Genomic DNA, 15,030 nt, shown 5'->3' with positions numbered 1-15,030 from the left:
CTGGTGAGATCCTCTCGGAGCTCGAGTCATTCCGGACCCTCGGGAGTATTTCAGACGGGATCTGTGGGCGTTCGCGTATACTGAACATTCACGTTACGTTGTACGCTCATGTATATTGTGTGCTGAAGTGGTGCGTTCCTGCCAATTGATCATGCTTGGGCGAAAAAAAATAATTTCAAAAATATCTTTTCCAATGTACAAAACCCCTTAAATGAATTGCTAAAGGAGAGGGTATATCTAGCAGGGACTATTTTTCTTTAAAAAATAAATGCTAGGTTAATTCACTAAATGCTAGGTTAACACGGTAAAGGCTGGGTTAACACAGTAAAGGCTGGGTTAATTCAGTAAATGCTGGGTTAATTCGGTAAATGCTGGATTAACTCATTAAACACTGAGTTAAGCACACGGCCCGAGCATGAAGACAAAGGAGCGTGTGATTGGCTAACACAGGGAGCTCCCAGAAGCCCACGTCCCGCCTGCTGTTGGAGGACAGGGCGTGTCACCGACCGGCTTCCCGCTCTGCGCTGGCTCAGTGGAGAGAGAGAGAGAGAGAGAGAGAGGGAGAGAGAGAGGGAGAGAGAGAGGGAGAGGAAGGGGCGGCAGAGAAAGAGGGGGAGAGGGAGAGGGAGAGGGAGGGGGAGAGAAAGAGGGGGAGAGAGAGACGAAGTGAGAGAGAGGGAGAGACAGAGAGCAGGGGGAGAGAGAGGGAACGCGGGACAGAGAGAGAAAGAGGGGGAGAGAGAAACGAAGTGAGAGAGAGGGAGAGACAGAGAGAGGGGTGAGAGAGAGACAAAGAGAGGGAGAGAAAGAGAGGGGGGAAGAGAGAGAGGGTCACAAAATAAAATGCAGTGTATAACACTTAATCCCTTACTCCCTTGGGTTCCAAATAATGTATTGAATCAAAAAACACTGTGTCGAACATCAGGTCCTTTGTATCGACCATAGGGCCACTACACTGGAAAACAGTGGAGGACATGCTACCAACTAACAGTCTACTTTCCTGTTTACTCAGTTAAGAAATTTGTGACTTTTCCTAAATCAAGGGATGATTTTTAAATGGCGAGTATGGCAGTGTGTAAATATAAACATTTCCAGCTATTTTACGGGAGTGTGTGTCTGTGAAAGATTTGTGTGTATTACAGGGAAAGGATGTGTGTGTGTGTGTGTGTGTGTGTGCGTGTTTGTGTAAGGGGATTCCTGGTCAGTTATGTGTCCTAGACTGAGAATGACTAAAAGACATGGTTTGCAGGGGTGTATTGGGGGTGGGGGGGGGGGGGGGTGAAGGATAGCTTGTTTTGACCCCCCACTCCAGAACGCATAGAAAGGAGTGATAATTTGAGCGAAACGCACTTCATACGTGAAACTGTCAGCACATGAATGTGCTCCCGGGAGCCAGACACATCGCAAAACGGTTATATTTAATCTCGAGCCTTATCGGCCAATCAGAATCCCTCGAACCAATTAGAGGTGTAGCGGAATGACGCACGGCCGCCGGGCGGACGTCAGCGCCACAGAGGAAGAGGGAGAGGAGGGACGGAGGGACAAGGGCCTTCTTTCACACTCTTCCCTCATCCTCTCTTCCATGCTGCCATCTCTCAACAGGTACTTGCCCTCTTTCTTTCGCTCTCTCTCTCCCCCTCACTCTCTTTCTCTGCACCCCTCCACCACAGCTCCCCAATTTTAACGCTCACCTACATTCCACACAATACAGTGAACTCTAAACAGGAGGTATTATTATTATTATTATTATTAGCCTAGCATTATTTTGCCAGTTGTTCTCCAGGCTCTGTCTCAGTGCTCTGAATGTTCTTGTGGTGGGTCTGTACTGCTGTCAGTTTTTTTCCAGTCTCAGAGCAGGCTCTGTAGTGGGTCTGTACTGCTGTCAGTTGTTTTCCAGTCTCCGTGCAGGCTCTGTAGTGGGTCTGTACTGCTGTCAGCTGTTTTCCAGTCTCAGAGCAGGCTCTGTAGTGGGTCTGTACTGCTGTCAGTTGTTCCCCAGTCTCAGAGCAGGCTCTGTAGTGGGTCTGTACTGCTGTCAGTTGTTCCCCAGTCTCAGAGCAGGGCTCTTGGCATCATGCGGGTGGTGACAGGCAGAGAGACGCGCAGTAACTCCTCTCCTTCATCACACTGAGAGCAGCGGTGATAAAGCCTGGCCTTTACACAGACTGATAGGGAGACAGTGGACCCTAAGAAGGTCTGTATGTACACACACACACGCACACGCACATGCACACGCACACGCACATATAAACACACACACGCACACACACACGCACACACACATGCACACGCACACGCACACACACATATAAACACACACACGCACACACACACGCACACGCACACACATGCGCGCACGCACACACACAAACACACACACTGCATGCACAAATACACATGCACGCACACACACATATAAACACACACACTGCATGCACAAATACACACACACGCACACGCACACACACGCGCGCACGCACACACACATATAAACACACACGCTGCATGCACAAATACACATGCACGCACACACACACACATGCTGCACATACAAACATACACAAACACACTCAAGCGCACTCACATACTTAAACACAAACACACAATAACAGACACACACAGGCACATACACACCCGCGCACACACAAAAACACACAAACAAGCAAATGTCCACACACTCACACTCACACACACAGACTCACATACGCATACATGCATGCACACACAAACAAACACACGTGCACACAGACACACATGCATATACGGACACACATACAAACGTGTGTGTGTGTGTGTGTGCGCGCGTGTGTGCGCGTGCGTGTGTGTCAGAGAGGGCCGAACTCCAGTGTGTAACCTTTATCTCTGTGAAACTTCATTAGAGAGGAAAGGTCAGCGGGGAGGCTGGTTTCAGAGCAGGGGCTGGATGATCGGCCCAGCTGTGGGGCCTAAAGACAGATCCACTCTCACTGCAGTGAAGCGCTCACTCACAACCAGAACCAGAGAATAAAAACACAGACCAGCACCAGCCACTTATAAAGACAGCATTCTGAAAACGGTCTATGTTCACACTGAATTAAAGCGTCCTGTTGGAATATGCACTTTCACCAAAGAGTAGATTTTCTTTTTTTGAGGGGGGGGATTTTTCTGTACAATTATGAAATGGCATCAATTCTGCAAGTGCACTTTTAGATCGCATACATCACAAGATTTATTAGCTGCTCTGGAACTGAGACAGGATGCCTCTCTCTCTCTCTCTCTCTCACTCTCACTCACTCACTCACCCACTCACCTGAGGCAAAGTCCTCTCCTCTCTGAGTGAGAGAGCGGTCACTGGCGCGGTGCGTATGTAAACACCCTCCCCCCCCATGCCCCCTCACCCTCGTCAAGCCCAGCCCAGCCCGGCCCAGCCCATCCCAGGCCAGGCTCAGACAGGGAGGGGCCACCACCACTTACTGTGCTCCCTGAATACTTGTGCACACAAACAAGGCGACGCACAGCAGGTGAGGATGTTCACTTCAGTCCAGGCCAGCCGCTGGACTAAGACCCTTTTCTTTCGCACAGGGACAGGCAGCTCTTAGGGATCTCTGCCATAATGAGGGGAAGCCGGGCAGCTGTCTCCTGGTATTACTGAGGCATTACCGGCTCAGGCGACATATCACCAGGTCTTTAGGCTCTAATGGGCTCTCTTACGGGAGGTGGTGGCCAAAACCACACAGCTGTACGGGTCGCCCGGTGAACATTCCAGTGGCTGTTCACAACAATCAGGAGGTCAACAGCACCATAGAAGGAACCCTGGACGGAGAGCATAGATGATTAATCTTAAATCTTGAGATTTAGATTCACTCTTAATACCAATCTCTTTTTTATTATTTTCATCTTGAGTGCTATTTGAACGCGAGTGATTCTCATGATCACATATTTATTGCACCTGCACTTCAGATAAACACAACCATGACGTGTGTCAGTGGTGTTTTAGTGTCTGCATGTCACATGATGCACTGTAGCCTTGAACTACCTAACTACCACAAGGGTATTCAAACCACCACTGTTGGTTCATAATCGACCAAACAGACAGATTAAAAATGAGCGCAATGTATGCAATAACCAACTACCGCCTACTCATACAGAACAGTCCGATATTAGCTTTATTTGCAATGTTATATATATTGATATGAAAAAAGAACGTCAGAAAAGCAGATGCTGATGTCTGATTTAAGGCCACATTAAAATCAAGGCCAGCATACTATTATAAAAAAAATATGTTTGTCCTCCAGAGTTGTAACCTTCATGCAAGGATACACACGTTCAACACTTTTTGCGAATACTTGGAAATTGAATAGCTCGGTGTGACTCAGTATGATTAATTGCATTTCCACAATGTTCCTAATAGAAATGTTATCCTGGGAAAAAAAGGGATCAATAATGAGGCTGGATTGGTTTGTAAGGGATTGATCTCATGTGACAAACTGACGAATGAGGATTTGTTATTACCCGAAAGGATATATTTATGGCTGAGTCCCCATAAGCAACTAGTCTTGAGACCGAATGACTCTTGACTGGTGAAAATATATTTACTGACACCTCACCTTCACAAACATCACATGACATTTTGGAATTTAGCAGACACTCTCATCCAGAGTGAAATACACTTATAATGAAATATATTACAATCCATTTAAAAAGATGGATATTTACCAAAGCAATTCAGGTTCAATACTTTGTACTGTACTATATGGTTCAGTACCTTATACCTGTATTATACTGCTGCCTGCCATAACAAAATTCTACATTTTGCATACAAATGTTGAATATGTTCCAGGGGTCAGAGTGTAAATTTTAGAGTAAGACCACAGAGAGATGCCTGGCTAAGCCGTAAAAAAGGCTGTGTACCTTAGCCTAGTCCTGTACTGCCTATCATTTAACACCATGACTTTAATACACATTATTGCAGGGATACTGAGTTCCAGCCCCTAAATGGCAGCTATGATGCTGCTTTTCATTCCTCTCCTCTAATCAGGGACTGAATTAAGACCTGGGAGATTAGGCAAGTGGATTCTCTCTCCAGTAAGTGACATTAATCAAAACCCCACTCAGGTACAGAAGCAAACGTATCAGTACTACTGGCCTCAAGGACCAGATTAGAGTTTCCCTGCATTACAGTCTTTGTGGACAGCAGACAGCTTCCTGCAGGGGACATGAACTCAAATCGTATCAACACTGCCACCTGCTGGACATGTGTGAACTGCAGCTCGTCGTTCTCTTGCTGTAAATAAATCTAAGAACATTTTTATAAATGAGGCCCCAGCTCCTTACCCGTTACACTACACTGCCGCACTCTTGGAAGTGCCAGAGCGGTTCCTGGTTTTTGCTCCATCCAAACCTGTAACTGCACACCAGGATTAATTATTAGACTTAATGAACGCAAGTGGCCATGTGCTGGAAGTATTTTTTAGCAGTTTCAACCATTCAGGCTCTGGATATTTTTCGCAGACCCTTAAAGAATCCTTCAAACCTTTGTGATCAAGCTGGGCTGGAAAGAAAACAAGGAACATCGCTGCCACTCCAGGATCAGGGTTGCCTATCCCCTGCTGCAGACCAGCAAGCACCCTTGAGTTTCAATATTAAATATCGGTTTTGGAAATAAAGAGCCCTCTGGTTTTTAGTCATCCATAATTATAGAAAAATAAATCATAAATGCACAGGATTGTAGGATTGAAGATCATATATATTTGCACATTTAAATGATCCTTTTTTGCACTTCCACCGGAAGTACTTTAAAAAGAAAAAAAAAAACATTCAAGTTTAACATCGAACTGGTCCACAATCCATGTTCAGCCACATTAGCCTTCTGTAGGTTTCCTCACATAACGAATAATGAAAATTCAGAAACATGAACATGTTTTAAACGGTTAAAATAAAACATCTACTTAGTGTAAGCACCTTAAAATGGCCGACAGGTGCCTTGAGCTGGATGAACACGGGGCCGCCATCTCGTTAAGAGAAAGACTTTGAGCAGCAGCGCTGGTAGAGAGGTTTCCATGTACTGAACAGAGAGAGACTACAGGAGACAGAAATCAAACTGCACAAGTAAGCTCACTCGTTATACAAGTCTCGCAGAAGCTCACTTTAAACCACCCGCAATACGCACTATGACATCACCACCAGTCACAAGAAACAATTAGAATAATCTTTCTGGGGACCCGGAAGCAGAGGGGCTGCAGTGAGTGACAGGAGAGAACACTGGTGTCCGGCGGACGCTGTGATTAGGCGACCCATGGTTCGAGGCGGCCCAGTTCGAGATGGCCCACAGTAGAGGTGGCCCAAGGCCTCGAGATGGCCCACGGTTCGAGATTGGCTCGAGGCAGCCAATGGTTCGAGATGGCTTGAGGTGGCCCATGGTTCAAGATGGCTTGAGATGGCCCACAGCAGAGGTGGCCCATGGGTCGAGATGGCCCGTGGTTCGAGATTGGCTCGAGGCAGCCAATGGTTCGAGATGGCTTGAGATGGCCCACAGCAGAGGTGGCCCGTGGGTCGAGACTATTCCTGCCCTACTGAGTGATCACAGCCTGGCCTCCCTTCTGATCCTCCAGGGCCTTCACAGTCGTCCATGTCCCAGCCCGTGACACGTATACATGCTGCAGGTTTGTCTCCTATGTTTACCCTAAAAATTTACCACATACCTGCAAAAACTGAGGAGACAGGGCCCTCGTCTGAGGAGTTGCAGGCGCTCAAGCACACACGCACACACACACACACACACACACACACACACATGCATACACACACGCATTTCCTCACAGACACTGGACAGAGACACCAAACCTCCACCCGTGTCTCTGTCCAATCAGCACAACGGTAGCACGCTGTCCGGAAGCAGCTCAGCTCAACCGAGACCGGCTCTCCTGTCCCAGACTCCCCGCTCAGCTCCGCCCCCCAGCACCAGGTCACCTGACCCCCGTTTGGCAAATGAGACTCCACCATTCTACCAGATCTGCGCAGAGTGCCACCAGCCGGCTGGAAGCTTCACACAGGACGAGGACAAAATGAGTCACCATCCACTACAACCAGCACGCATGTTGATATATGTATTAGACCACAGCTATTTATACAGGTGTGTGATGGACTACGGCAATTCTGTACAGCCATGTGATGGACTGCAGCTATTTGTACAGACGTGCAATGGAATACAGTTATTTCTACAAGTGTGATCAACTATAGCTATTTATACAGGTGATGGCAGTGCAGAGAGGGGACTCTCACTCTTCCTGGTACCAGGTGTGTGAGACCGCGCTTTTTCTCCACACACACGCACACACACACACACGCATGTACACGCACACGTACACAGGCGCACACACACACACACTCCTTTCATCAGAAAATGCAACTTTTACACGTGAAACTAACTGAGACAAAAAAAAAACAAAAAAAAAAAAAAACAATTCTCAACACATACAAAAATAGAGCCGTGAGCACAGACACATGTACACCGAGCGCGAGAACTCGACGGCTCCAATCAGCGACGGCACCCGGTTGCCAGGAAACAACGTTCTACCCCTCCTTAGTCAGGAGAGCCTTCACATCCGCAAACACCTGACAGGAAAGAAAGAAAGACAGAAATGGTGTGAGAAAGAAAGGGGGGTGATGTGGGTGACAGTTCATCTTCCCTCACGTGCAGCAGACAGGTAGCATGCTAGCCCCAGGCGCTGCAGCAGGGCTGCACATTCACAAGCAGACTCGGGGGGGGAAACTCTTTTTGTATGGTGAGGCCTCGCTCCCAAGTCCCAGTGGGGTTATTTTACTCAACCGGTACGTTCTGTTCGTCTACGTCTCCAAGATATTTACATGCTTTTTTCCCTACCTTTTCTTATGTGCAAATCATATCAGTACAAGAAACTGAAATGAATGAATGAATGAACTATCCTCATGAAACATTACTGGCCATTTTCTGTGCATGAATTACATTTATGGAATGGACTGAACTCAAGTGGAAAAGGCCCTAACCCTGTATATAACATGAGTGCACGTTCGAGCAGAGGGCTGTGATGTAAAACAGTCTGAAGCTTGGTGTCTGTGTTCTGAAGCTGATCGTTCTCTGAAGCTTGGTGTCTGTGTTCTGAAGCTTGGTGTTTGCACTCTGAAGCTTGGTGTTTGTGTCCTGAAGCTTGGTGTTTGTGTCCTGAAGCTTGATGTTTGTGTTCTGAAGCTTGGTGTTTGTGTCCTGAAGCTTGATGTTTGTGTTCTGAAGCTTGGTGTTTGTTTTCTGATGCTTGGTGTTTGTGTTCTGAAGCTTGGTGTTTGTGTTCTGAAGCTTGGTGTTTGTTTTCTGATGATTGGTGTTTGTTCTGAAGCTGGGCGTTCTCTGAAGCTTGGTGTTTGTTTTCTGATGCTTGGTGTTTGTGTTCTGAAGCTTGGTGTTTGTGTTCTGAAGCTTGGTGTTTGTTTTCTGAAGCTTGGTGTTTGTTTTCTGATGCTTGGTGTTTGTGTTCTGAAGCTTGGTGTTTGTGTTCTGAAGCTTGGTGTTTGTTTTCTGAAGCTTGGTGTTTGTTTTCTGATGCTTGGTGTTTGTGTTCTGAAGCTGGGCGTTCTCTGAAGCTTGGTGTTTGTGTCCTGAAGCTTGGTGTTTGTGTCCTGAAGCTTGGTGTTTGTGTCCTGAAGCTTGGTGTTTGTGTTCTGAAGCTTGGTGTTTGTACTCTGAAGCTTGGTTTTGTGTTCAGAAGCTTGGTGTTTGTGTTCCGAAGCTTGGTGTTTGTGTACTGAAGCTTGGTGTTTGTGTTCTGAAGCTTGGTGTTTGTTTTCTGATGCTTGGTGCTTGTGTTCTGAAGCTGGGCGTTCTCTGAAGCAGGGTCATCCTCTGGTCAGCAGCCTCACCTCGTCCACACCGCGGGAGGCGTCCACCGTGCGCACCTTCCCCTGCCGCTGGTACAGCTCTATGATTGGCCGGGTGGACTGCAGGTAAGTCTGAATCCTGCAGCCCAGGTGGATCACAGGAAGACTCCGTCAAAGAGAGGCGGAGCAGGTATGACATGCGCAAAATGGCTTACGTCATGGAGAGACACTGTCACACTCACGCACGTACACGCGGTACACACACACACATACAGGCATTCACGCGCACGCGCACACACGCGCACGCACACGCAAACGCACACACAAACACGCTGCAGGCAGACAGGTCTCACCGTTTCTCCAGACTTTCCCTGTTGTCGTCTGTGCGGCCACTGCTTTTTCCCCTCTCCAGACACCGGTCGATACACACCTGCATACACACAACACACATGAGCACCCGGTCCTGCTCCGATACACACCTGCATACACACAACACACATGAGCACCCGGTCCTGCTCCGATACACACCTGCATACACACAACACACATGAGCACCCGGTCCTGCTCCGATACACACCTGCATACACACAACACACATGAGCACCCGGTCCTGCTCAGATACACACCTGCATACACACAACACACATGAGCACCCGGCCCTGCTCAGATACACACCTGCATACACACAACACACATGAGCACCCGGTCCTGCTCAGATACACACCTGCAGACACACAACACACATGAGCATCCGGTCCTGCTCAGATACACACCTGCAGACACACAACACACATGAGCACCCGGACCTGCTCAGATACACACCTGCATACACACAACACACATGAGCACCCGGTCCTGCTCAGATACACACCTGCATACACACAACACACATGAGCACCCGGACCTGCTCAGATACACACCTGCATACACACAGCACACATGAGCACCCGGTCCTGCTCAGATACACACCTGCATACACACAACACACATGAGCACCCCATCCTGCTCAGATACACACCTGCATACACACAGCACACGAGCACCCGGTCCTGCTCAGATACACACCTGCATACACACAACACACATGAGCACCCGGTCCTGCTCAGATACACACCTGCATACACACAACACACCTGAGCACCCGGTCCTGCTCAGATATACACCTGCATACACACAGCACACATGAGCACCCGGTCCTGCTCCGATACACACCTGCATACACACAGCACACATGAGCACCCGGTCCTGCTCAGATACACACCTGCATACACACAACACACACAAGCACCCGGCCCTGCTCAGATACACACCTGCATACACACAACACACACAAGCACCCGGCCCTGCTCAGATACACACCTGCATACACACAACACACACAAGCACCCGGCCCTGCTCAGATACACACCTGCATACACACAACACACATGAGCACCCGGTCCTGCTCCGATACACACCTGCATACACACAGCACACATGAGCACCCGGTCCTGCTCTGTTACACACCAGCAGACACACAGCACACCTGAGCACCCCGTCCTGCTCCGATACACACCAGCAGACACACAGCACACCTGAGCACCCCATCCTGCTCTGTTACACACCTGCAGACACACCTACAGCTCAACACCGCACCCTGCTGAGTGATACACACCTGCACACACACCTCAGCACCTGCACCCCGCCCCAGTGTCTGGCTTCTCATACATCTATCCGCAAACACAAAACCAGCAAACGCAGATTCACTGTTCATGCGCCATGTTATGATAACTTCCATCTTGTTTCTGCTTGGCCCTTCCAACCCCCCCGCAGCCTCTCCCACTGGCCCACCTTCCTGTGCTCAGTCCTGCTCCGCTCTTTACCTGGTCACTGCAGTCGAAGAACAGGACGAACTTCACGTCGGCCTTGTCATCCATTACCGAGTTCCACCCTTGCAGGTTGTCCTGGTTACGGGGAAAGCCATCGATGAGGAAACGGAACTTCTCCTGGTCCAGCTGTATGGTCTCCTCCATTGCCTGAGGATGAAGGAGGAGGAGGAGGAGGAGGAGGAGGAGGAGGAGGATGAGGAAGAGCGCTGGTAATTGCAAACACTAGAGCAGTTATGAGGCACTAGAGCCCAAATGTTTCAACTATTTTCAGCTAGTAAATCAACAAAGTTAACAAAATAAGATAAATAAGACTTGACGACTACTACTACTACTACTACTAATAATAATAATAAGCATATTTGTCGAGTACCAAATATTAGGAAACCAGGATAAATAATATATAGCAAAAAAAAAAAAAACTACTATAAGAAACATAATCAATCAACCCCAAAATACAGCATTGACAAAAGTAATTCAAAACCTTTAAGCACATCAGACCGAAGCATAGATTTAGCACCTTTTTCAGCAGGTTGATGGTGATCTCCACGGGAACGATTCTGCCGTCCTTGATGTAGCGGTCAATGAGCTGCCCAAACTCAGAGCCTTCTCGCGTCCTCTCGGCCCGAAGCAGGTCCCCCGCCGAGAGGTGAGTGTAACCGTAAGTCTGAGAGACACAGGAGACAGGAGACAGACAGGTGAGAGGGACAGGAGACAGACAGGTGAGTCAGACAGGGGACAGACAGGTGAGAGGGACAGGAGGAGACAGACAGGTGAGTCAGAGAGGAGACAGACAGGTGAGAGGGACAGGAGGAGACAGACAGGTGAGAGGGACAGGAGGAGACAGACAGGTGATTCAGAGAGGAGACAGACAGGTGAGAGGGACAGGAGGAGACAGCCAGGCGAGAGGGACAGGAGGAGACAGACAGGTGATTCAGAGAGGAGACAGACAGGTGAGAGGGACAGGAGGAGACAGACAGGTGAGTCAGACAGGAGACAGACAGGTGAGAGGGACAGGAGGAGACAGACAGGTGAGTCAGACAGGAGACAGACAGGTGAGAGGGACAGGAGGAGACAGACAGGTGAGTCAGACAGGAGACAGACAGGTGAGAGGGACAGGAGGAGACAGACAGGTGAGTCAGACAGGAGACAGACAGGTGAGAGGGACAGAAGGAGACAGACAGGACGGAGTGTAGCACAGTGGGTAAGGAACTGGGCTTGTACATTACATTTACATTACATTACAGGCATTTGGCAGACGCTCTTATCCAGAGCGACGTAACCGAAAGGTCGCAGGTTCGATTCCCGGGTAAGGACACTGCCGTTGTACCCTTGAGCAAGGTACTTAACCGGAATTGCTTCAGTATATATCCAGCTGTATAAATGGATACAATGTAAAATGCTATGTAAAAGTTGTGTAAGTTGCTCTGGATAACAGCGTCTGCTAAATGCCTGTAATGTAATGTAATGAGTCAGACAGGAGACAGACAGGTGAGAGGGACAGGAGGAGACAGACAGGTGAGTCAGACAGGAGACAGACAGGTGAATGTAATCATAAGTCCAAGAGGACAGGAGTATGAAACATATAAGGGAGGCAAGTGATCCAGGTGAAACAGGTACGCTGTAGCTCTCATAGGGACAGTAGAGACCATTTAAACCTGGACTCCATCAAAAAGAAAACATCTGAGTATCAGACCTTGGTCAAGTATGTGAAATCATTTACAATTTACTTGTGTAGATCCCTGATAACTTTCATCAAAACATGAAATACAAAATACAAAAGAACTATGTTGTGTGAATACTAATGATAACAGGGGCTACTTGTAACCCTTAAAATCCACTTAATGTTCCTGTGGGTTACTGACCATTTAAAAAAGAAACATCTAATTCCACCAACATTCGGAACAAAATTCTTCTTTGATTAATGTTGTGCATTTCGGTTGGTAACAGTTTGCTTAAGATTCTCAGGGACTGGATGGAGTGTTTTCGCATTTTACCAGCATGTAGGCCCAAAATATTTATGGTATTTCAGATACGCATTAGACCCAGGTCAGCTGACCAGAGGTCACTCACTGTGTGAAAGGCAGCAGGCCAATCTTCAGAAAAAGAGATTAACAAGTAGACAGCAAAACAGATGTACAGAAGCACAAGCAGGCCTGACGAATGGAAATAGAACAAAATAACAGATGCTTTTTACATGACAACTATTCATTTATGAACAACGACACATTTGCAGCTCCACCCTGTATTGTATATAACTATACCAGAAAAACCACATACCCATGTATGTCACTACTGAAATATATTCATAATGAAAACACTTAGCGAATTACAGAAATATAAAAGTACATTGTTCATGTACTCCTAGTAACGTAAGACTTATATTTATATAGTAAAGGGTGAGAGAGGGCCTTGGTCTCCATAGCAACTGCAGGCCAGAGAGGATGATGACAAAGTCAACGGTCGCGCACTCCCCGATAACAAAAGACAGTGAACCCTGCTGCTTACAGTGACAGTCGAGGGGAGAAACCTCGCAGGATGAGAATAACCTGGAGTGCTCCCGTCATCTCTGGACCCAAGTGCTGATGTGTCCTCGTTTAGTCTCTGTGTACCTGATATGACCGCGATAACACGTTGCTCCCTTCCGCCTCCCACTGAGAAAAGGTGACAGAGCTGCGCACGTGCATAAATATAACGCAATAGCGCGAGGAATAATAATCCTGCCGAAATGTCATTGAGAACAGTGGCAACAATGTTCACAACCTTCAAATATTTTAGCTACACGAATAAAAAAGCACTCCTGTTATGAATCTTTCAGCGGCTCTCTTCCGAAAACCTGACAACTTAGCAAGCTGTCTGTAAACCAAATAAAACGACCGCAAACTGCTGGTAAAAGGCTAATGATGTAGACAAGACTCGTATGATATTAGACTAACCTTTAAGCTACATATCAAGAAAAAAAAAGAACAGCAAGTGATCTGATGCGTTCGACGATTTAATATGGACCCCAAGGAATGTTGATTCACCAAACCGGCACACTGCATTCGCACACCGGAGAACAAGCCTAGACCCCTATGACCCTTCAAATGCTCAAATTCATACCTCCACGATTTTGGCGCACTGTGTCCCTTTCCCAGCACCGGGCCCTCCCAGTACGAATATAACCTGCGGCTTCATTGCAAGGGCGACTCGGTACACGACACTCGACAGACTCCGCGACAACGTTCTCCGCAGTTGCACCAGCATAAACCGAAAGAGTGCTAGATCGAATGTTGACCATAAATCCGACCGCTTTCCAAGAAAGGGTCAAGGATTAGATTGTTGAAAGACCGGTTACTGCGCGTTAGTCAGGGAAGTCCAGATGCTACATCCGGTTTATCCGTCGACCAATAGAAAAAAAACAAGGCGTTGCCGTATTGCCAGACCCATGCCTCCTTTGTCCATATATGATGCAAGTGGGGAGGGGGGGTATGTTTGTCAAATAAAAAATAAAAAAAGGTTTTATTGGTGGAAATGACCAACAAAAGGCAGGACCGTTCATACGGGTTTCAGAACGTTTTAGAACGCGGAAATTACGTTATAGGCTATTTGTCCATTCGGAAATAATTTCTTGAAATCGCTCATATTTAATTGGGCACTGAATTTCTGAACTTAATTCCTCTAAAAATGTAGATTGACTATTAACTTTGTATGATAGCAAATAATTCTTTATTATCTGCCTCTGATTAATTAATTTATAAGAATATTAAAATCATATTAAAATCGTATACAATCACACAGGTCCCTGACTTTATATGTCATAACGATTGTACGTGTGCCTCGTTTTAGGATAACACGACAGTTATAAGACTTTCCCATCGTCCTCTTTCTTCTGATAGCTGCAGGCAGAAATTGCAGGTATGTGCTTGAGATTATACTGCATGTCACACAGTGCTGAGCATGAAACACTTAAAAAAAAAAACATTAAAAAGTAAAAGGCAGTATTAACAATGGCAAAATAAGAGCCTGTAAAATTTGCTGTACATATTTTATATCTGTTCTATGATCTGCTAGTGGCCAGTCAGCCAGCCAGGAGCGTTTGTTAATTCCTTAGGATAAATGTGCCTGCCAAACGGCAAAATTGTAATTTGTAAATTGTAGTTCTTTCCCCCAACAGTAAAAGATTACAGAGGACACGGCATCTGTCTGCACCGTGCAGTATGAACACAGAGGACCAGCTGTTTTACAGTAATTGGGACGCTTCATCATCTGCCTCATCAGAGATACGAAACCGTTTGTGAGACCGTAGTCTGCTCTCGTGCAGGTTCAGCAGACTCACCGGCAAGCAGCTAACACC

The 15,030-nt window shown here is 47.2% G+C and overlaps 1 protein-coding gene across 1 annotated transcript; it reads right to left on the bottom strand.

Annotated features, from left to right (window-relative positions):
* Positions 1-4,744: 4,744 nt before the first annotated feature.
* LOC135252414 (UMP-CMP kinase-like) lies at positions 4,745-14,074 on the bottom strand. Its single transcript, XM_064330437.1, has 6 exons — positions 13,797-14,074; positions 11,215-11,361; positions 10,692-10,844; positions 9,183-9,259; positions 8,872-8,968; positions 4,745-7,593 (listed from the first exon to the last, which is right to left on the bottom strand). The coding sequence occupies exons 1-6, from the start codon at positions 13,938-13,940 to the stop codon at positions 7,552-7,554; spliced, it is 660 nt and encodes a 219-aa protein (XP_064186507.1). The 5' UTR covers positions 13,941-14,074; the 3' UTR covers positions 4,745-7,551.
* Positions 14,075-15,030: the final 956 nt, after the last annotated feature.

The sequence above is a fragment of the Anguilla rostrata genome, chromosome 4 (genome assembly GCF_018555375.3).
Source record: "Anguilla rostrata isolate EN2019 chromosome 4, ASM1855537v3, whole genome shotgun sequence".
NCBI classification, from domain to species: Eukaryota; Metazoa; Chordata; class Actinopteri; order Anguilliformes; family Anguillidae; genus Anguilla; species Anguilla rostrata.
Note: the sequence above shows the minus strand (reverse complement) of the source record. Positions and strands in the feature narration are given on the sequence as shown.

What these genes read in the sequence shown, in the direction of transcription:
- LOC135252414 (XM_064330437.1), bottom strand. Translation starts at nt 13,940, where the DNA reads ATGCTGGTGCAACTGCGGAGAACGTTGTCGCGGAGTCTGTCGAGTGTC. An exon ending in AGTGCGCCAAAATCGTGGAG is followed by an intron (nt 11,362 to 13,796) that starts GTATGAATTTGA and finishes TGTGTCTCTCAG; the next exon opens with ACTTACGGTTACACTCACCT. An exon ending in CCATCAACCTGCTGAAAAAG is followed by an intron (nt 10,845 to 11,214) that starts GTGCTAAATCTA and finishes CTTCATCCTCAG; the next exon opens with GCAATGGAGGAGACCATACA.